General features: G+C 34.5%; 1 protein-coding gene across 1 annotated transcript in view; it reads right to left on the bottom strand.

Annotated features, from left to right (window-relative positions):
- Positions 1–17,061: 17,061 nt before the first annotated feature.
- Positions 17,062–21,810, bottom strand: part of CHIC2 (cysteine rich hydrophobic domain 2) — a 59,423-nt gene continuing 54,674 nt past the window's right edge. Inside the window, exons 4-6 of the mRNA NM_001078048.1 lie at positions 21,754–21,810; positions 21,528–21,587; positions 17,062–18,330 (exon numbers count right to left, since the gene is read on the bottom strand). Coding sequence (NP_001071516.1) covers positions 18,280–18,330; positions 21,528–21,587; positions 21,754–21,810 — 168 coding nt within the window. The 3' untranslated portion in view covers positions 17,062–18,279. The remainder of the gene's footprint in view (positions 18,331–21,527; positions 21,588–21,753) is intronic.

The following is a 21,810-nucleotide window of genomic DNA, read 5'->3' on the forward strand; positions in this document are numbered from 1 at the left end:
GCTCAGTATATTTTAGTTTCAGTTCTGCTTCCCAAACAGAAGTTTTCTCTTCCTCCTTCAGTTATTCAACAACCATTTCTTCAACACTTACTGTGTGTCAGGTACTGCACTTAGTGCTAGCGATAAGACAAGCCTAACAGATCTCATGGTATGTAACAGAACACAAATATTAGACAAATAACTATACTTAGTAAATATTTAAGTTCAGTCTGAGAAACAGTATAAAGGTTGACCAGTGTCAACTTATATAAAATGGAGACGTTGGAATGGCTATATTTAAAAAATTTTAAACCTTTATGAAAATGTTCAAAGAATCTGTTGTTAGAGGTTTAACATTCTATCCTTTCTGCATATGAAAAATAGGCGATGGCACCCCCCACTCCAGTACTCCTGCCTGGAAAATCCCATGGACGGAGGAGCCTGGGAGGCTGCAGTCCATGGGGTCACTAGGAGTTGAACACGACTGAGCGACTTCACTTTCACTTTTCACTTTCATGCATTGGAGAAGGAAATGGCAACCCACTCCAGTGTTCTTGCCTGGAGAATCCCAGGGACAGGGGAGCCTGTTGGGCTGCCGTATATGGGGTCGCACAGAGTTGGACACGACTGAAGCGACTTAGCAGCAGCAGCAGCTGAAAGTAAAAATCTAAAACATAAGAAAAATCTACTCACATAGAAAAGGAATAAGAAGGTGCGGGCCAATAGGACAGGCCAAAAATGGACCAAACTATTTGAGAGGTGGCTTCAATATTATAATTATTTAGGGAATATTTTATAAGCTTTAAATTTATAATAGGCATTATGCTAAGTGGTGATTAAGGAAAAGCAGCCTCTGGCATCTGGGAATTGACTTGTTACTATTAGCTATGTCTTAGTGTTCTCTAGTTGAACATAAAATCTAATCTCATACAACAACAACATCAGACAAGGTCACTCTGACTGTGATGAAGTAAGACAGACAAGTCTTCTTCACAAATTTGTATATGCATAGATAATTTTGTATATGCAAAATCACAGTGCAAAGCACAAAATACTAAGCATCCCCCTGCCCACTTAATATTAGGTGTCTGTGGCTTCTTTACCAATTACAGTTTTAACTTCCCTTCCTTCTTCTCACCTTCTAAACAAGATCCATTAAGATACCCAGTCATAAAATTATCCCACTTCCTGAGAGAATGCAATCCAGAGCAAACCCTTGGTTCCTTGGCCTCTTTCAAATCACTTAACATGAACCCGTATCTTAAAAGGCCTTTTCAGTACCCTCTGATTGAAACAGCTCCATGGAACCCCACTGTGTGTGCTCTACTTTCAACAAACAATAAACCCAATTTTGTTCAACTCCTCATGTGTTCCTGGTAATCTTAGATTGGGTAGCACTGCCAAAAGAACATATGTATTACATTATTTAATCCTCACAGCTATTTCTTGAAACAAGTGCTATTATAAACCTATTTTACAAATGAGAAAACAGGGACAAAACTGTTGATTAACATTTCCAAGGTCACACAGCCTGAAAGTGGCAGAGCTGTAATTAGAGACCAGGTTTGACTCCAGAGATGCCTTTGTCATGTCCCAGATAATATTATATAATTATATATAGATAATAATTATCCAGAATTGTTAGAAGGCTAGTCTGTTTAACAAACATCAGAACTGTTTTTCTACACCTCTGTTCTTCCATCTTACCTATGATTTGGTTTTATTGCTAAAACAGTGAGTTCTTAAAAATCCTCCAATAGCTTCAAGTCAAAATTTCAGCATGAAACACATGAACTTTCTCCCTTTGCTGACCTTCTCTCTTGATGTTTCCCCATAATTCATTAATTTAAGATGATTACTATATACCAGATAATCTTTCCCTGTTTTCCAGGCATGCAGAACCCATCTTTGAATGCAACATATTTATAACCCTCTCTGCCTTTGCATCTGTCCATTTTCAACTGATCCTTCAAAATCACCTTAACTATCTCCTCTGAGGACTTCATTGACCTTCTCACCCAACACAAAATTTACTGCTTCTTTGTAGCCCCACCATACCAACTAAATCCCTTGATTACTGGCACTTATACCACATTACATTTATTCCTCCAGCCTCAAGTCTTCAGTAGAGTGATGTGATTTCTCTTGATATCCTTTGCACTTGGCACAATGCCCCTGGGAATAGGCCAAGCTTAACACACATTCTTTAAGTCCTTCCCTCACCAAACCAATTTAAAGTATGGCTCTATTAAGAACAAGTCAAGTGTCTCCAGTTTTGTTAATATTTTTAGCTCTTTTACCTGGTACTCAAAATCGACATTACTGATTTAGTAATCTGTGAATTGAGATTTTCTGGCGGCTCAGATGGTAAAGAATCTGCCTGAAATGCAGGAGTCCTGGGTTTGATCCCCGGGTTGGTAAGATCCCCTAGAGAAGAGAATGGCAACCCACTACAGTATTCTTGCCTGGAAAATTCCATGGACAGAGGAGCCTGGAGGGCAACAGTCCGTGGGATCACAGAGTTGGACATGACTGAGGATCTAACACTTGCACTTTCAGTCTGTGCATTGGCCATGATGGTGGACAACTGGTATTCAGACTATTTTCCTAAGATCTATTGTGGAAGATATTAACTGGGTTATTTTTCTCACCCAGGAACAGCAGTGTTCTCTCTTGGAAATAAACTTACTAATATACTTTTAAAGGAAGTTTTCATCTGCTGTTCCAGGCCACAGACTGTTAACACAATTTGAGGACATAGTTCAGTAACAAATCTCTTTCAAAACAATGGAAAATAAATACTAATAACAAAAATAAAACTAAATTCACAATAGAAGGACCAGTTTGTGAAAGCAAACTAAAGAGAATAGAAACTAGCCACTACTCTCTTTTTTACCTTCTTTTTTTCTTTTTTATCTTCTGAATTTTGAATAGATGCAAAGAAAAAAAAACTGATAAAACTATTCTTTAAAGCTAAAGTTTTAACTATTAGAGGTAATGAAATAAAATTCATATAGACAGTGTGAAACAATTAAGAGGCAACTATTTATCCACTCAAATGTGATGGATAATCCTATTAAGAAAAGTGTGTTAACAGGGCAGCTTTTAAAAGTAGATTTTAAAAGTTGAGCTGGATTCCTTTTTGTTTCAGGAAAAAATATTACCATCATGTATTTTAAAATTATTAAGAACAAAATGGGTCAAAAACATGCTTAAGTGAAGTAAAAGTCACTCAGTCGTGTCTGACTCTGCGACCCCATGGACCATACAGTCCATGAAATTCTCCAGGCAAGAACACTGGAGTGGGTAGCCTTTCCCTTCTCCAGGGAATCTCCCAACCCAGGGATCAAACCCAGGTCTCCCGCATTGCAGGCAGATTCTTTACCAGCTGAGCCACCAGGGAAGCCCAAACATGCTTTAAGTGGCACTAAAATGACAATAAATCTTAAAAATTTGTTTCTCCCTTTTGTTTTTTGAGGTATCTTTGAAAAGCAATTCTGTGAGTAAACAGATTTGTTATAAGTTTGTCTGAAATATATTTGATATTCTCTTTATTTCTACAGTATTTGTTTTAAAAAAAAATTTCATCTAGCAGTTTCAAAAAGTTCAATCTTAAACACTCTCTTGTTGAAGGAAGCAAAGTACCCTTTTTGTAAGAATAAATAAAAATAAAACTCTAATTTTGAAAGCTAAGCATTATTTCAAAGTAGGATCACCACTGACTTTCTATCTCTGGCCAATACTTAGAATTATTTAAAAACAAAAATCATTTTTCTTGTATTCTTTTTAAGCTATGCAAATTTATCCCCCAAAGCATACTTTAACAAATTTTAACATACTATTTAAGAATCTAGGCTTCAACACTGCCAATTCCTATACTTCATCTTCTTAATTAAAAACATTTCCAGTTGATTTTGAATGGTTTGATAAATTTCATTTGTGATCTTGATATAAATTATTCCAAGAATGCAATTTTGATGAGTAAATCATGGTAGTTCAATGCAGAAAAAAAAGGAAATAACCAAGAAATTGTTCATGTTTACCCTTTCATGGTTGAAAACACGGCATTTAGGAATCATAGCACATTTGAAGCATAGTTATAAGGACTCCATCCTGCTAGAAGACAGTGTAAAAAAGACAAATATCAGAGTTCACTGAAGTCTGCAATACCAATATTCTTGACTAATGGCTGCTTCCTTGAGAACTCCAAAACTAGGTATATTTCTGAGTGCTCCAAACATTTAATAAGTGAAACAACACATTCATGAAAATATTAAACATTTTGTGATTTTAAAAGTACATTTTATAAAAAAAATATCTAAAGCTGATTTTTCTTTAAGCTGCTAAGATTTTAAACTGCACATGAATAAATTTTTAAATGAATGATTCTGGTTGAAGAGCTTTCAGTTACTAAAAATTTTTAGACGTTAACTTTCTGCAGTTGAACAGTTAATACACTTTAAATTCAAGATACACTACTCTCAGAAAATACCTTCTTCGATCATGGCCTAAAGCCATAATGTCATTATTGATGCCAATAACTAAAAATAGGACCCTTCCTGTGGTTTTTTCAGGCACCTGCTTGTCAATTACCCTCAACTGGCAGCCTGCTGGACAGCCAGCTCCCTTGAGCAGAGTTCTTAGTTCCAACATTTCAACTCATTACAGAGTCAGTCACCATTTCCTCTATAACCCTTTCAAATTCTTTGTAATTTCACAGAATTTCCCAAAGTAACATATTTGAAAGAACAGCAAACTCGATTGAATTCTATCCTAGTCTAGTGAATTTCATCATCAAATATTGTATTTTCCTATTGTCATTCACTATCGAGACAGTTTATTGATTTCTCTCCATGTGGATGCAGAACTAGAATGGTAAGTCTGTGGAGAACTGGTGTACAACATAGCTGAGCAGTGATGCTCAGAGTACCCTTCATTATCCCTAAGCATTTATTACATAAGGGAACATTACATAGAGCTTATATGGATAGATCCATAAAGTATGATTCACTGAAATGAGTGTTACTAGTTACTACGCATTACAATTAGCTTAAAACTTTAAAATTAAAAGGGAAGTTAATGGTAAGGAAACAGAATATAGTTAGCATTACATTATTCACCATTTGCTTAGAAAATGCAATGAGAACACACAAGCACACAAATGAGTATTTGTAGACCTGCCTTTGTAATTTAAAATGTTAATGAAATGTAAATTTTTTCTGTACAAAATTCATGAATGTTCATCTCTAAGCTGCATTGTGTCCAACCTTGTTGGAGTCCTTTTTATATTTTATTAGTACCAAAAGTCCCTTATTGTCCATTTCTCCTCCATCTCACCACCACCAAAGAAAATACTTTTGACAATCACAAATAGGATGGTGGTAGGAAAACATAAAATAATTTTAATTTCGAAAACAACACACCCCTTGCGTTTTCCTGTAACAAAATCAAGTTTTTAGGTTCCAAGCTATTCATCATGAAGAGAATGTGTTTAATCTGATGTGAAGTTGGCTACCCAGCAAATCTAGTCAGGCTGTAGAATGTTTAACTCGGAGCCTGGTAGGCTGCCAGCCATTCTAAATGTTTTCACATGGACTAGCAATAAATAATTAAATGTTTAAGTCACAGTTTTCAGGTTGGACAGTACATAGAGCTAGAATTTCACCACTTAGGGAGATAACAATTTGGGGTTGTTTTTCTTCAACAAATTGCCTTTAGGTACTCTAGGTGACAGTCTTTCAGTTAGTTGCAAAGAATAAATCTTGGTAACATTTCTTGATTTCAAATGATAAATAGCTTTTAGGATTTTTTTCAAATTGCTAAATTTGCAAAAAGGAAGATTCTATTTATATTATACATTTACTGCAGGAAACCGCCCCCCCCGCCCCTCCCCCCACCCCCCCACACAAAAGCTCTGTCACAAACAATCTGTGAGCATAGATAAATGACAAACTCCTTAGGTCATTATAAGGTTACAATGGGGAGGGACGATGTCATCATAACAGAGAAATCTTTCAAAATATACATGTTCTCCTTCCCTCTCCTCCCAATTCTAATGGGTGGGAGTGACGGGACAGCCAACTGAACTTGAAAAAACAAAAACAAAAACTTCCCAGTTGATTCCAAGGTACATCACCCACAGGGGTTTCTTCCAGCTCTGAGATTCTTTTTTAAAATGCATGTGGCCTATATGGCTAAAGACCAATACCCAGTGCTGACAGAACTGGAAAAGAAGATAGTGCCCTTCTAGACAGACACTTTCTGCAAGGTTCTCCTGGTGCAGCCTAATTATTGACGGCTTTGATAGTATTTAAACATGTACTATGTGTTCATAGAGCATCTAACTCATCTTTGCTCTAAGTAGTAGACAGAAAAAACATTGGTCAGACAAGCTGGGCAGAATGATTGACTTGCTACCCTTGCGTTCTTATACAGAAATACCTTCCAGCAGGAATAGTATATTATAAACAGAAGACTATGAAGAACTGGTTTTTCAAAGTTCATAAACCTTAGAATATGTCTGATAAATTTTAGTCATATTTGGAAAATAACTTCATTAGTTTTTGTTACATGTTCGATGTACAGAGTAAAACTATATTGCTTATGCTTTATGTACACAAATAGAACACATCTGCCTATTTCTTCAGGTCAGTCTTTCTAAGCATAAGTTTAAAGTAATTTAAGTCCATTTCCATAGATTAATTCCAATTTGGAGGAAAAAAGTTCTCAATACATAGTACAAAAGTATTGTGTTATTTGTCTCACTACCTTTTACCTATAATAAATTCTGTAAGATTATACCATGGAAGAATGGTATCACTAATACAGAAATCATTGAGAAATACAGCCAAAAATACCAGGCAGAATATATAAATTCATCCCTGTGTTTTTCAAGTTTAGTCTTTAAACTATAGTTAATTACTTTTAAAAGACTTAAAAAAAAATTACAGGAAAACCATGCCCCAGAAGTACAAGTAGACAAAGATCCTGGGACATAAGACAAAAATTCTTACTATATTTAGTGTGCAAACTAGAATTTTAACCATGAAACACAGTAGTTGACAAGCATCTTTTGGGGAAAAGAAACTACTGAGGAGACACCATTAATATAGGAAATAAGATTTTTCCTTTTCAGATGTTTATAGGAATTTTGTATTTCCCACTTGAAGCAGAATGCCTCTGCAATTTATGCTTTTTACCCAGATCATACATACAACATTAAAGGACTGATAATTTAGACTTTTATTCTGCTGAAGTAATCAGTAAATTATTTTGACAGAAACAGTCATATTTCATCTCTAAATAACTCAAGCTTGTTCCATTGCTTTGTGATCAGTTTATTTTCTCAGACTTACATAGCAATTTTTTTCATAGTTCCTAATTCTTTGCATTTCTAATTCAAAATGTCTGAAAATTCTTCACGTTTTATCAGTGCAGAATTTGCGTTTTGATTAAAAAACAAACAAAACAAAACCATATGGGTTAATAACAGATTGTCTGAACAATGTAAACCAAAAGGGTGTGACTGTGCCACAGAGGTATTCGTTGGCACCTTCAGATACCATGTTGTGAGTAAATCACTGATTTAAGACGTATCAAGTTGGATTCCCCTTCCATTCACAGCAGAATATTTGAGTTTTTTTAATTAGAAGACCATCTCTGGAGTCCAGGATATGATACAAAGGAAGGAGCATATAACTAAACCCTTAATCTAGTTACCATCCTTCCCACCTGGAGACATACCAGCAGTACTTGAAAATGCTAGTCCTCACAATCATCCACTAGGCTTCCATTAAAAGACAACTTGAACTCATAAGGCAGAGGAAGTCTAGCCTCAGTCATGCTCTAGGAAGGACTCAAAAAGAGATCTGAGGGTGAGAGAGAATCATCTCTTTGCCACTTCAGAAGAAGAGTTTCTCACTTTTTAAATGGCCCTGTATCAGTCAACGAGGTAATCTGCGGTGTGCTAGCCTGGGCTCCAAAAAGTGGGTGGTCTTTGCAGAGGGAGGTGCTCACTCAGTCTACCTATGGCCTGAGCCAGTTCCTGCAGCTGGACCAAAGGCAGCCCACAGACTACACCCGGCACATTTCTTCATTTCTCACTTGAGTGCCCTTCTTTAGTTCCCTTTCAACTGCCCACTTTATATCGGCTTCATTACACCACCGCTCCATTTGTAATGTAAATTGGGAAACTCGGGGAAGTTTTTCTTTTGGCCTTGTCTATGGAAGAATACGGAGAGGTATTCAAAACGTATTAACACAAATCAATGGCACCAATAAAAGCAAAATCTCCTTAGCAACATAATCTTGATTGCAAAAGGAGAACTGAGAGCATTTAGCAGAACAGTGGCCCACATGGAATACGCATTTGTCTGGAAGAATCCAGCACAAAGCCTAAAAGAGAGATTTTGAAAAAATCCAAAATTAACTCACAGGGAACAGTTACTCTTTTTTTCAAAAGTATACAATTGGCTACATTAAATCTATCGTGTGCTTTTGCCTCAGTAACATTGTATCACACCACTTTGCAAACTGAAATTACAACACCCTGCATGCTTCACATGAGTTACAGGGTGTTTTTTGTTTGTTTTGTTTTTTGGACTTTTTTTTCCCTTCGTTGATTTCTTTAGTAAAGCAAACAAAAAAGTCTAAAGAAATATTCATCTCACACATGATGTAAAGAAAACTGAATGGCTATCTAACAATATCTAAGACTATAGGTACAAAAGGTTAGGCTATCTTTTGGGCTTTCTGTGATGGATTCTAAGATAGTAACTAATGCAAGCAGTAATGGCATTTTTGCTTAGGTCTCCATCTGCGAAAAGGGAAACTTCATTTACTTTTGAGAACATTTGCATTTTTCTTGTTAGCATGGAGAAAAAAGAGTAAAAGACTAAAAATTCAGAAAATAAGAGATCAATTCTTTCAAAACTACAATACTGAGATGATTCAAGGAAACAAAAATAATCCACAAGCACAAAATTTCTCTCTTAGTTTTTAAATGCTTTAAATAGAATCAATTGTCATTTTGCACTTTAACTACAACAATCCAGGTGATAGAGTGTAAAAGCATCTATACTGCTGACTGGAGAGATGTCCTAATGAACCGAGATATAATTACTTATAAATATTCTATTTTAGAATTATGTATGTATATACACACACATACACACTTTTTTCCGTATATACGGAACTTTTTAAAGGTTTGCACTGGAACCTGGGTCAATCTAGTAAAATGAAAAAAATAGCTTATATGACAAAAAGTCACTTGATACAGTATAACAAACTTTACCTAAGTGCTAAATATGTATATTTACAGGAGTAGTGATTAGAATTATATGTTTCCCCCCAAAACTTCAATATCAATGCTAAACTTTAATAGCTATATTGGCTTTTAAAACTTAAGGACAACTTAAATAAGATCTTTGGAGGGAAAAAAAGCTAATATAAAAACTGTACTTTTGTTTTCCAACTATAAAGCAAGTTTCCAACTATAAAGAACACAATAATATACAATTTTCTTTAATAAAGTTTGTTGCTCACAGTTCCTAAACTCATATTTGTAATGTCTAATATTTTATTCCCAAAAACATGTGTGTGTGTATTCACTCACACAGTCATTTCAACAGACATGACTACCTTTGGTCAATTTCTTTTAAAGTGATTTGCTCTCTAAATTCCAGACTCCCTTTTCCAACTTCACCTAAATTGACTTAAATTTTTATTTAACACGTTATATAGTCTTTAGGGACCAAATGCTGTGAATTAGCCCATATTTCAGTTTTGAGCATAGAATCATGTTTTGAAGTCATGTGCTACAACAGATTCACTTAAGAATAATAAAAACTCAACTAGGCAAAGTAAGCAAGTAAAAAACAAACAAACAAAAAACGCCTAGCTCAAATTAGGTCTCCATTTGTTTACTAGAAAAAAATCAATGTCAATGAAGACTTAATTTTACACGACTAAATATTCTGCAGCCAAGCTGGAACAAAGACCAAGCCACCTTAAATACAGATTTTTTTCACAATTATAAAAACCAACAAATTTTTATCAAAAGAAAAATCTCATCAACAAAAACAGATGATACTCATTTGACAATGGCTTTAATTTCTCAATAAAGAAAAATATCTATCTTTAAAATTCAACTGCATATTTACCAATTTACCAATAATTTTCATTACTAGACTTAGCTGGGGGTAATTAGAATAAACTGAAGGTATAACTCATAGGGACCTTGATCATGGGTCTGCATAACTGCTCACTCATCAAAAATTTTTAATGAATTAGTTTATTTGAAAACTATTCCATGCTCATTAAGGACATAGGAACAAATTCCTAAAATCCTTTATTTGGTACTCTTCAAACTGTTTGTCACACTTAAATTATAAAAGATAAACAGAAGAATACTGTATTCAAGGTAGCCTCCAATCTTCTCATAAAACATTATATAGCAAGAGGAAAACTTTAGAACAATATTTTTCTTAAAAAAAAAAAAAAAATACTTCCCAGTGCCCTGTAATACATAAAGCATATATAAAAGGAAGTATAAAGCTGTGTGCAATTCCTGGCCATTGCATAACTTTCCCCTTTGTAAACCAAATTGTAGAATAACAATGCAGTTATTTCTCTCCAACAGTAGAATTCAGCACACATTTTTCCAATCATCTACCTTGCTTTCCACCTGTAGTCTACAACGCTTAACTCTTCTGAGAGGTCAAAATGTCATTAGCTCTAATTAATGTAAAAAAGAAATAGAGACTTTAAAAGGGCTTTGATAACTTCAGTTACAACAAACTTCTGTTTATGAAGACTTTATGGCAATACAATGAGATTGGAGTAATTACCTAATTAAATAAGCTGCTATTAAAAGGGAAGAAAGAGGAGGTGGTCTTTTATTTAGTACAAAAGGTTTCTTGCCAAACTAGAGTATACTTTTCTTCTAAAATGTTTAAAATCTAACCACTCCTACTAAATTAAGAACCAGTAGGAAAAATAATAGTAAAGAAATATCTGCAATTTAAGGGTACATTATGGTCCAGTACAGGAGAGTGGCCAAAACAGTGACCTGTTCCTCATTTTCTCTTGAAGGCTGGTTGACATTGTGGTTGTTTCTTTTCCTTTTTTTTTAAGGAATAGATACCTATCTGCCAAAGTTGAGAATTAGTATAGTTAATTCAATGAAATATTTCAGAGATAAAGAGCTAAGAAATCAATATACAATGTATCTTTCATGAAGTGAAAAAAGTTGTCAATTCTTAAATTCAGAGCACCATGTTTATGACGTAGAATGTTAAAACACACCAAAACAAAGGCATAATTTGGTTAAATATCAGAGATATAATTACATTTTAAAAGGTCTTATTAGAAAGAAATCTTTCTCAAATATTATATTTAATGTTTACCTCATTTTAAATAAGCAAACATTATTATAAGTATATATAAGGAGTACTGACTATAACTCTTCAATTTTAAAAGCAAAATTTGATAATAACTCAAGTTTCTGCTGGTATCATTAAGTTTAAAAAGCTACTCAATCATTACTATTAAACATCTAGCTATAGGACATATGTCCTATATGTCCATATAGGACATAATAAACAACAGCAAAATAAATGATTAAAAAATATGAGGTAGTCATAGTATCCTTCCATGAAAATGAAAAGCGAAGAGCCCAAGTAAACTTGATCTTGCAGGACATGAGAAATCAATTCAAAATCAGGTTTAGTAATCTGAACTTCTGTTTTCATTACTGTCTATTAAAGCTACAATCAATCTCTGTTGTTTTAATTTACCAAGGTGAGGTGGTGAGGGTTGGGGGCAGGGGGGTATTGCTCCCTATGGCAGAATCAAGTACACAGAATTATAATAATGTAAACACTAGCTAAACTTCTGCTAAACTATCTAAAAAGCCTATAAAAGTACAGAACAAGGTAACTCAAGATATCCTTCAGATCTCAAAGATAAATCTCCTTCAAACCTCAACTTCTACAAAAGGTCTGATCCTATAAACAATATATAGTTGGCAATTATATCTATGGAAAATGAAGAGTTTCTTTATTTAAAAAGAGAGTCTGAGTTTACTTAACACGAACTTTTCCAGAATTTTGAAGTTTATTGTGATCCACACAGTCAAAGGCTTTGGCATAGGCAAGAAAAGCAGAAATAGATATTTTTCTGGAACTCTCTTGCTCTTTCAATGATCCAACAGATGTTGGCAATTTGATCTCTGGTTTCTCTGCCTTTTCTAAAACCAGCTTGAACATCAGGAAGTTCACGGTTCACATATTACTGAAGCCTGGCTTGGAGAATTTTGAGCATTACTTTACTAGCATGTGAGATGAGTGCAATTGTGCAGTAGTTTGAGCATTCTTTGGCATTGCCTTTCTTTGGGATTGGAATGAAAACTGACCTTTTCCAGTCCTGTGGCCACTGCTGAGTTTTCCAAATTTGCGGGCATATTGAATGCAGCACTTTCACAGCATCATCTTTCAGGATCTGAAATAGCTCCACTGGAATTCCATCACCTCCACTAGCTTTGTTCATAGTGATGGTTCCTAAGGCCCCCTTGACTTCACATTCCAGGATGTCTGGCTCTAGGTGAGTGATCACACCACTGTGATTATCTGGGTCGTGAAGATCTTTTTTGTACAGTTCTGTGTATTCTTGCCACCTCTTCTTAATATCTTCTGCTTCTGTTAGGTCCATACCATTTCCATCCTTTATCGAGCCCATCTTTGCATGAAATGTTCCCTTGGCAGCTCTAATTTTCTTGAAGAGATCTCTAGTCTTTCCCATTCTGTTGTCTTCCTCTATTTCTTTGCACTGATCACTGAGGAAGGCTTTCTTATCTCTCTTTGCTATTCTTTGGAACTCCGCATTCAAATGGGTATATCTTTCCTTTTCTCCTTTGCCTTTAGCTTCTCTTCTTTCCTCAGCTATTGGTAAGGTCTCCTCAGGCAGCCATTTTGCTTTTTTGCATTTCTCTTTCTTGGGGATGATCTTGATTCCTGTCTCCTGTACACTGTCATGAACCTCCATCCATAGTTCATCAGGCACTCTATCAGATTTAGTCCCTTAAATCTATTCCTCACTTCCACTGTATAGTCATAAGGGATTTGACTTAGGTCATACCTGAATGGTCTAGTGGTTTTTTTCCACTTTCTTCAATTTCAGTCTGAATTTGGTAATAAGGAGTTCATGATCCAAGCCACAGTCAGCTCCCGGTCTTGTTTTTGCTGACTGTATAGAGCTTCTCCATCTTTGGCTGCAAAGAATATAATCAATCTGATTTTGGTGTCCACCACCTGGTGATGTCCATGTGCAGAGTCTTCTCTTGTGTTGTTGGAAGACTGTGGAAAATTCTGAAAGAAATGGGAATACCAGACCACCTGACCTGCCTCTTGAGAAACGTGTATGCAGGTCAGGAAGCAACAGTTAGAACTGGACATGGAACAACAGACTGGTTCCAAATAGGAAAAGGAGTACGTCAAGACCGTATATTGTCACCATACTTATTTAACCTATATGCAGAGTACATCATGAGAAATGCTGGGCTGGAGCAAGCACAAGCTGGAATCAAGATTGCCAGGAGAAATATCAATAACCTCAGATATGCAGATGACACCACTCTAATGGCAGAAAGCGAAGAAGAACTAAAGAACCTCTTGATGAAAGTGAAAGAGGAGAGTGAGAAAGCTGGCTTAAAGCTCAACATTTAGAAAACTAAGATCATGGCATCTGGTCCCATCACTTCGTGTCAAATAGATGGGGAAACAGTGGAAACAGTGGCTGACTTTTTTTTCTGGGCTCCAAAATCACTGCAGATGGTGACTGCAGCCATGAAATTAAAAGACGCTTACTCCTTGGAAGGAAAGTTATGACCAACCTAGACAGCGTATGAAAAAGCAGAGACATTACTTTGCCAACAAAGGTCCGTCTAGTCAAGGCTATGGTTTTTCCAGTGGTCATGTATGGATGTGAGAGTTGAACTATAAAGAAAGCTGAGTGCTGAAGAACTGATGGTTTTGAACTGTGGTGTTGGAGAAGACTGTTGAGAGTCCCTTGGACTGCAAGGAGATCCAACCAGTCCATCCTAAAGGAAATCAGTCCTGAATATTCATTGGAAGGACTGATGTTGAAGCTGAAACCCCAATACTTTGGCCACCTGATGCGAAGAGCTGACTCATCTGAAAAGACCCTGATGCTGGGAAAGATTGAGGGTAGGAGGAGAAGGGGATGACAGAGGATGAGATGGCTGGACGGCATCACCGACTCGATGGACATGGGTTTGGGTGAACTCTGGGAGTTGGTCATGGACAGGGAGGCCTGGCATGCTGCGATTCATGGGGTTGCAAAGAGTCGGACATGACTGAGCGACTGAACTGAACTGAACTGAATACAAACTATATGGGATAACGAATAGTTTGGTTTGGGATTGGTCTTGAGCCTTTTCTTTCTACCCTACTACTAGATACAAATCAGCTTTCTTCAGAAATAATGGTTTGAGAAGCCTCACATGCAACCATTCTACTACTTCCTTCCTGGGAAAGTCCAGACTGATAGGGTGTTTTGAAAAGGAAAACCAATTGAAAATTTAGGTTAAGAAATTCCCTTTTAAAAATGCAAGTACCACTTTAGTAGAATTCAGAGTGTTAGCCATTCATCACTTAATGTCACTGACTCACTTTAATTGGCTTTCTAAACACCTAGCTAACAGCGCCAAAAAATTAACATTCTTACTGGAAGCTTTGAGTAAGGAAGATAGAAAGGCAATTCTGAACTATGTCCACAACTGGGTGAAGATTCTGGACATCAGGAGGGCAGCAAAAGGACCCACAATACTTCAATAGGATAGGAGAAGCTTGAAAGAGAGTCCAGGAGTAAATGCTAGAATTCAAAGACAGTTTTAAACACACTGTACTTCTGATTAAGTACTAGTGAACAAGAGTTGAGCCAAAGCAAATATTTACAGTGCAACATATAAGGCAAGCAGCTAATGGTTATAATAGTGAAGCACTTACCATAAAAGTTGAAACAGTCTATATACATATTAATAAATAAAAGTATGGGGTCACAAAGAGTTGGACATGGCTGAACGACTGAGCAACAACAATAACAAAAGTAGTGTAGTTTGAAATCATGCAGCTATGGATGCAGTCATGGATTCAATTGTACATGTTACTACTTAATATCATTATTTTATAACCAAAGATTGATATGGAATGCAGTCAATATTTTATACGGTTGGTCTGTGTCTATTAACATAAAGAGGCAATCGGAAGCTCTCTATGTGTAACACTGAAAATACAACTATGGAGAAACTTGTGGTTCTTCCTGATTTTAAATTATTCGATTACAAAACTAGCTTCTCTAGTCAGGAAAGGAAATCACTGTTTACTAGTTTTCAAGGTTGAACACTTCTTGATTTCAGGCCAAAATTACATGTTTATATTTTAAATGGATGAAACCTAGTCATTAAAGAGTCATAATAGAGCATCTGAGGACCATTTTATATAAGTAAGGTTGTGCGAGAAGGGCCTATTTACCTTAAGAGCTAAATGTTACTTCAGTTTTACTACAGTCATTAGATTTTGGATGACCATACATTTTAATTCAGGTATACAAAAGTCATGTCCTTCTCCAGGGAATCTTCCCAACCCAGGGATCGAACCCGGTCTCCTGCATTGTAGACAGACGCTTTACCGTCTGAGCCACCAGGGAAGTCCCTAAAATATAATAGGGTTTGCAAAGTACAATGTTTGATAAAGGAATGTTTCTACAAAGGGATGCTGGACTAATTGTAAAATGCCAGTAATATATGAATGAAGATCATAAGATATTTACTTAACCTATGTAAAATCTATACATTAGATTTTCTGCCGATAATACCTTTTCTTGGCCATTTTTATAATTATGTACTATGGTTCATGTCTCACAAACTTTAAGTTAGAAAACAGAAACTAAAGATCATCATTTAAAACATTTCCTTTGGACTAATGTTCATATAACACAGGCATCTCCAACATTCCTAACTTCCAGTAACATGGACACTTAAATTCATGATTCAAGAATGGGTAAACCAAAGGGCTTACACTGGGGGCTACTAATGAAAACCCAAGCATGGAAATCTAACTGCACAAAGCATAACTGGCTTATGGTAATGTCACATATTAAAGCATTCACAGCTCTTTTCCATATATTCATTAGAAATATGAACGCCCATTTCTAGGGACTCTTTAGGCAACATATTTCTCAATAAAATCAGGAAAATATTTTAAAATCCTATAGTTAACATTATCAAGTATGAAAACTATCCTGTTAAAAATAATACTCTTCTGGGAATATAATGTTAAAATTACAATTTATAGAAGATTAATAGGAGAAAAGAATTATGCCTAAATGGGTACAGTTCTTCCTATAAAGCTGATTAACATGATGCTCCACAAATTTACAAAATTTCAGATTTGGAAAACTGTGCTGCAGAGTCTACAGTCATATTTTTCTGTTCTTTTGGAATCCTCCTGAGGCAAAATTAGTGTTCTCCATAAGATAATTTGTCACAGGGAAACCACAGAGGAATACTAGAGTTTCTGAATAGCATTATCTTTTAATTTGCACTACTTTAAGGTGATAGGACATATCCAAGACACAAGGTAAATAAAATGAGAAGTGTATGAATTCTCTGTACTTTGAGCTCTTCATAGGAAAAGTGTTTTATAAATTCAAGTTGGTGTTTTGGGAAGCAAAGGAAACAAATAAATCTCAGGACACACCCCTCTCCAAAAATCCTACTTTTTAAGATAGTTCCTAATATATGATATAGGATATGTCATTAAATTATTCAAATTCACATAGAATTACTATACTTTGGAGAAGTACAAAGAAATAGTTTTTAAAAATACAGGTATATAAATTAATGAAACTGGTATTTAAAAGATTTAATACAAGGAAAAAAGTATTATATAGTGGTACCAATTCTTAATACAAATTAAGCATAGTTTATATAATTTCAAAAGTTATTCACATTATTGCTCGATACCACAGTTGTATGGAACATGTTGTATACGCACACAAAATTTGTATAATTTCAAGGTTTATAAAAACAAAAATTTACACATAGGCCATTCAGAAATTTAGAAAGTTTTAAAATGCATGGAGATATGTACAACCAAAAGGAGGAGAAAAAAAAATATATGCCTGTACATATTTTAAAGAAACAAAATGATCTGACTCAAACTTGTGTATCATACTGTTAATCAAAAAAGTCTACATAACTGGACTGAAAGCAAACTAGTGGATTAAAACAGTACTAGATACGCCCTCCATTTCTTAGTAATAATCTGCTTTAAATATCAATGGGATATTAAACACCAGTTTAATTCTATAATGTTTGTTTTCTTTCGAAAACTTTTCAGAAGCACATACGCATTCTACAATTGCTGTTAGATTGAGAGATATTTTCCTTAGAAATTTTTTAAAGGAGTATTTCTAGTATTCCTATACTTTTGTACATAAGATTTGATAAAACAATAAAAAATAACCCAATAAGGCCATTATTAATACCTTGATAAAAATATACAGATTGTAATGCTACTATGTTTTGTGATCCTGAGCTCTAGTAAACATTAGATGCATGCATACCATTCACTGATTTGTCTATTCTAATGAAAATAATTTAATCCTGCCTTACGACTTTTGAAGACGGAAATACTTTCAAAACTTTTTGACAGGTCTTTATAATGTTACAGATATTTCTGCTGTAAACATAGCATTAGGAATTGTATGAGAAGGAATATGTTATGGTTCAAAAAGCTATGAAAGAAAACACTATTTTAAAATAATGACAATAAATTTAAAAAGCAAGAGAAATAATACAGAGTGTGCTTGCTAGAATAATAGGTAAGTAGAGCCTTACAAAGGTCTTTTTCTATATTAAGGAATTAATAAATAAAGGACTGTGTATACCTTGGTGGTAAAATAAAAAAGCTGGCCACTTTTTATGCTAAGTTCAAATGTATTTTTTTTTTGATAATACAAAAAAGTAATCCTTGAAAATCAGAATACATAACAGAAAGAGCACAATAACTTAAGTATTAAACATCTGTATGAAATAACTGTTGCAAAGTTTGACAAAAATGCACACTTAGAACATGCGGTTATTAAAAAAAAAAAAAAAAAACAGAAAAAAACACCACACGATTCTGTAGAACCAATGTTATGTCACCACCAGGAGAGCACCAAGCAAGGCACCATTGGAAAGACAACATACTTGGAAAGTCTCTATAAATAAAGTAAATGCTAATCTGGTCGAAAAATCGGTGTCTTTGGTAAAAATTCTATGAGGATGACCTGTAGAAGGAGAAAACAAGTTTTAAAAGGATTTCTTTAAAATTTTATCTTAAAAAAACTTCAGTTATATTCCATCACTTAAAACAATTTTTATAGTGCCTCTGACAAAGAGCAGAATGCATGCATGAATGAATGAGCAAAGGGAGCTAGCATATACTGAGAGCTAACTACATACCAAATATTTCATACTATATGCATCTATTTAATCCCGACAATGAGGCAAGTATTATCATACTCACTTTATAGATGAGAAACCTGATGATTTGAGAAGTACAACACCACAGATTATGGTGGCTGCAGCTGACCCTAATATTCAGCTCCACAGGCTTCCTCCCTTTTATTTACAGCCCAGTGCCTCGGGTCTTTAGGTTCTAGAGCTGTTCTCCTTTTACTGTACCAGGTACATGTGATCTCTAGACCAAGTGTTGGTTCTCTCTCTTAATTTTTTAAAAACATTCTTTTCTTTTTAGGTTAGCAGAATTAAAAGTTAGGCTAGCAAAATTAAAGGTTAAAATCTGTTCCAAAGGACTTTTTACTAGGAAACTAAACGAAAATCAAAAAACAAAACACAGTAACACAGAAAGACACAAGTTGACCAGAGCTAATTTTTATTCCAAACTTGGAACTGTCTTAAATTAGAATCAATTTTCCCCCTTGTTTCAACTCTGTATGGAATGGATGCTAAACAAAAAATTATTCAATTTGAACAGTTTCCAGTTTGAGGAACTCCTCAGTCTTTTTAGAAACTGTCTTGATATGATCTCTAGGTTTGGATACTTTTCTACATTTAGTCATCTGAGCCACAAATCTTCATTTTCACTCTTTAGTTCTCCTGATTTTTGACCTGTCTCAATAAAGAAGGTATTTCTATATGTGGCTCCAATATACTCCTCCCCTAGCTGACTCATCATTTGGTGCCCCCTGTACCACTCTCCTGACCTGTTATTTGGCTACAAAATGTTCACTAGCTTCCTACCCAGCTTCTTTATTTGAGCTAGAATCCTGTTTCTCAGTGTCCTCACCTATAAAATGAAAGGATTGGAGAGATGGCAAGATTCTTTGTAGCTCTAAAATTTGATAACTAAATTATATTTTCCAGTATATATTATACAATGAATAGTAAAAGATATCTTTGACTATCTGAATTATTACTAGTTTTAAAAGAATATATCCTACAAACTTTTTCCCTTCAGAAGCCATACACAGAAGTTAACCATCTGTCTCATTTCTTTTGACATATCTGAATAAAAGAAAATTTGGTGTATTTCATAGATTTACTCCAATAATCAAAACATAACCAAGGAGAAATATTTCCCTTTAACTAACAAATGAAATTTCTGTAAATTAAAGAAAATTTGAAGTCAAACAGATATACAGTTATTTCTATTTTAACTTTGCAAAACTATTTTTAGGGAGTTTTTAAAATTATGTTTTTCCTCCACTCAACTGTCATAAATACACATACACACACACAAACACACACACACTCCAAGAAAACTGAAGAAAAATACATTTTAAAGTAATTTTTAGTCTTTAAAAAGCTATTCTTCTAGATATCTTCTATGATGGTAAGAAAATATAATGGCTTTAGGACAAAAGTGTTTATCTAAAAATTAATGACAATTTAACAGAGCAATAAGAGCACATATTTTACAGAGCACATAAGTTCATAATGTTTTGGAAGGTTACATTATTTTCATTAATACTACAACATCATAAAAATAAACATTAAATAGAATGAGCATATTTTATGAATGAATGATCTTATAGTCCTATCTGGAAATAATAGTATTGGGAATACTTTTATGCTTTGCTTTCCAAAGTAAATTTAGAAGTGTGCTAAATAAATAAATAAAAGCTTCTATTTTATTAATAAGCTCAGTGTTTGGGTTTAAAAATATAGCGAATATTTTTTCACAAAATCCTTTAAATCACTTACATATCCATCCCTTCTCATAAAATACATAAACTCTCTCACCAATGAGTTTTCATCTATGATGAAAATACAAGCCTAGTATTTTCATAGGTCAATCTCAAAACAAGTTATTTGAATGTGCTTTTATCATTATACAAAAGTATCAAGTGCCTTTTTACCATCATAAATTAACATGTTTGATATAATAGATAATGATAAAATCTACATTATTTAGTTCACTGAATAGAGCTATTCTATGAAAAAAGAGACATTTTAAAGACATCTTTTATGTTCAAGGCTAGAAATGGGATTTGATTGTGTGATAATGAAAGAAAGAGAAAATGCTACAGAGAAAAATGATTTTATGATAATTTCCAACTATTTCCAGTATCCAGGCACTGTTTTCATTAATCTTTTATACACACACACACACACACACACACACACGCTACCTATGATGGCTATGCTGTGTCAAAGAATAGACAAAATTTGTCAGAAATGATGTGCTAGATACTCAACCCCGTGCTCAGTTCTTCTTTTCATATATTAATCTTCATATTTAACATAAAACACCCAGGCTCAAGGGAGAATAAAAATTGACACTTTTTCTATATTATTCTGAACTTTTCAAACTGAGAAAAAATTTTCAAGTAAATCAAGTAGTTGGTAAATTAAATCCTATTCTAAGCTCTAAAACTGACTGTATACACATACCCATTAGATATCTTTTAAAGAATAAACACAGGGTGAGCAACATCTTATCTCCTGTTTACTTTTAAGATAATTTTTACAGAATAATATCCCAACAACACTTTGAAAGATTCTTTAAAGGCCACTGAGGTATCGGCAGTTAAACTCTATAAAGGCTAAAGGTTTCTTAAGCTCCAGCGGCTTGGCTGAAAGGTTTTCTTCCATACTTGGAAACCTGATTAGCATTATATAAAAAAGCCATATCTGACTTGCTGCGTAACCAAAGTTGTGGTTATTCTTTATACAGCATCTAAAATTTCACACTCCATCAACACATGTTCAGCCTATTTTATCTTGGCAATTAATTTATTATTTTTCAGAACACAGTGAAGCCTTGTTTTCAAGTCATTCATAACTTTATAAATCAGTCTTGCACATGAAACCATGCATCTGTGAACCGTAGAAAATCCTTGCACTCAGGAGATTAAGCTTCTGACACCTTTGCTGATTAATAATCATGGAAAGAATAAGATCAGAAGCAAAATAAATGATCATTTAATAGAGAAACTCACAAAACAGCCCTTTAACTTACATATTCCATCATGTTATTCGTTTCACATTTCCTTTTGCTCAGTCTCCAGTGCAAGCACAGCTAGACAAGTAGGAGAGTAAAAGAAGAAAAATGAGCTCTATTTTATTGCAGCACACAGACTAACCCATTTGTCCATCTTTCATATTTTTAGTTCAACAAAAGCATCTGTTTCCATACTGTGCAGTTCAGACCTCAACAGTATGAAGCTGCTCCCCGTGGTACTCACCTTGTGGTATAACCTATTGTTTTCCCATTCTAATAACTTCTCAATCGATCTTCGTGT

The sequence above is a fragment of the Bos taurus genome, chromosome 6, assembly GCF_002263795.3.
Source record: "Bos taurus isolate L1 Dominette 01449 registration number 42190680 breed Hereford chromosome 6, ARS-UCD2.0, whole genome shotgun sequence".
In the NCBI taxonomy this organism is placed as follows: Eukaryota; Metazoa; Chordata; class Mammalia; order Artiodactyla; family Bovidae; genus Bos; species Bos taurus.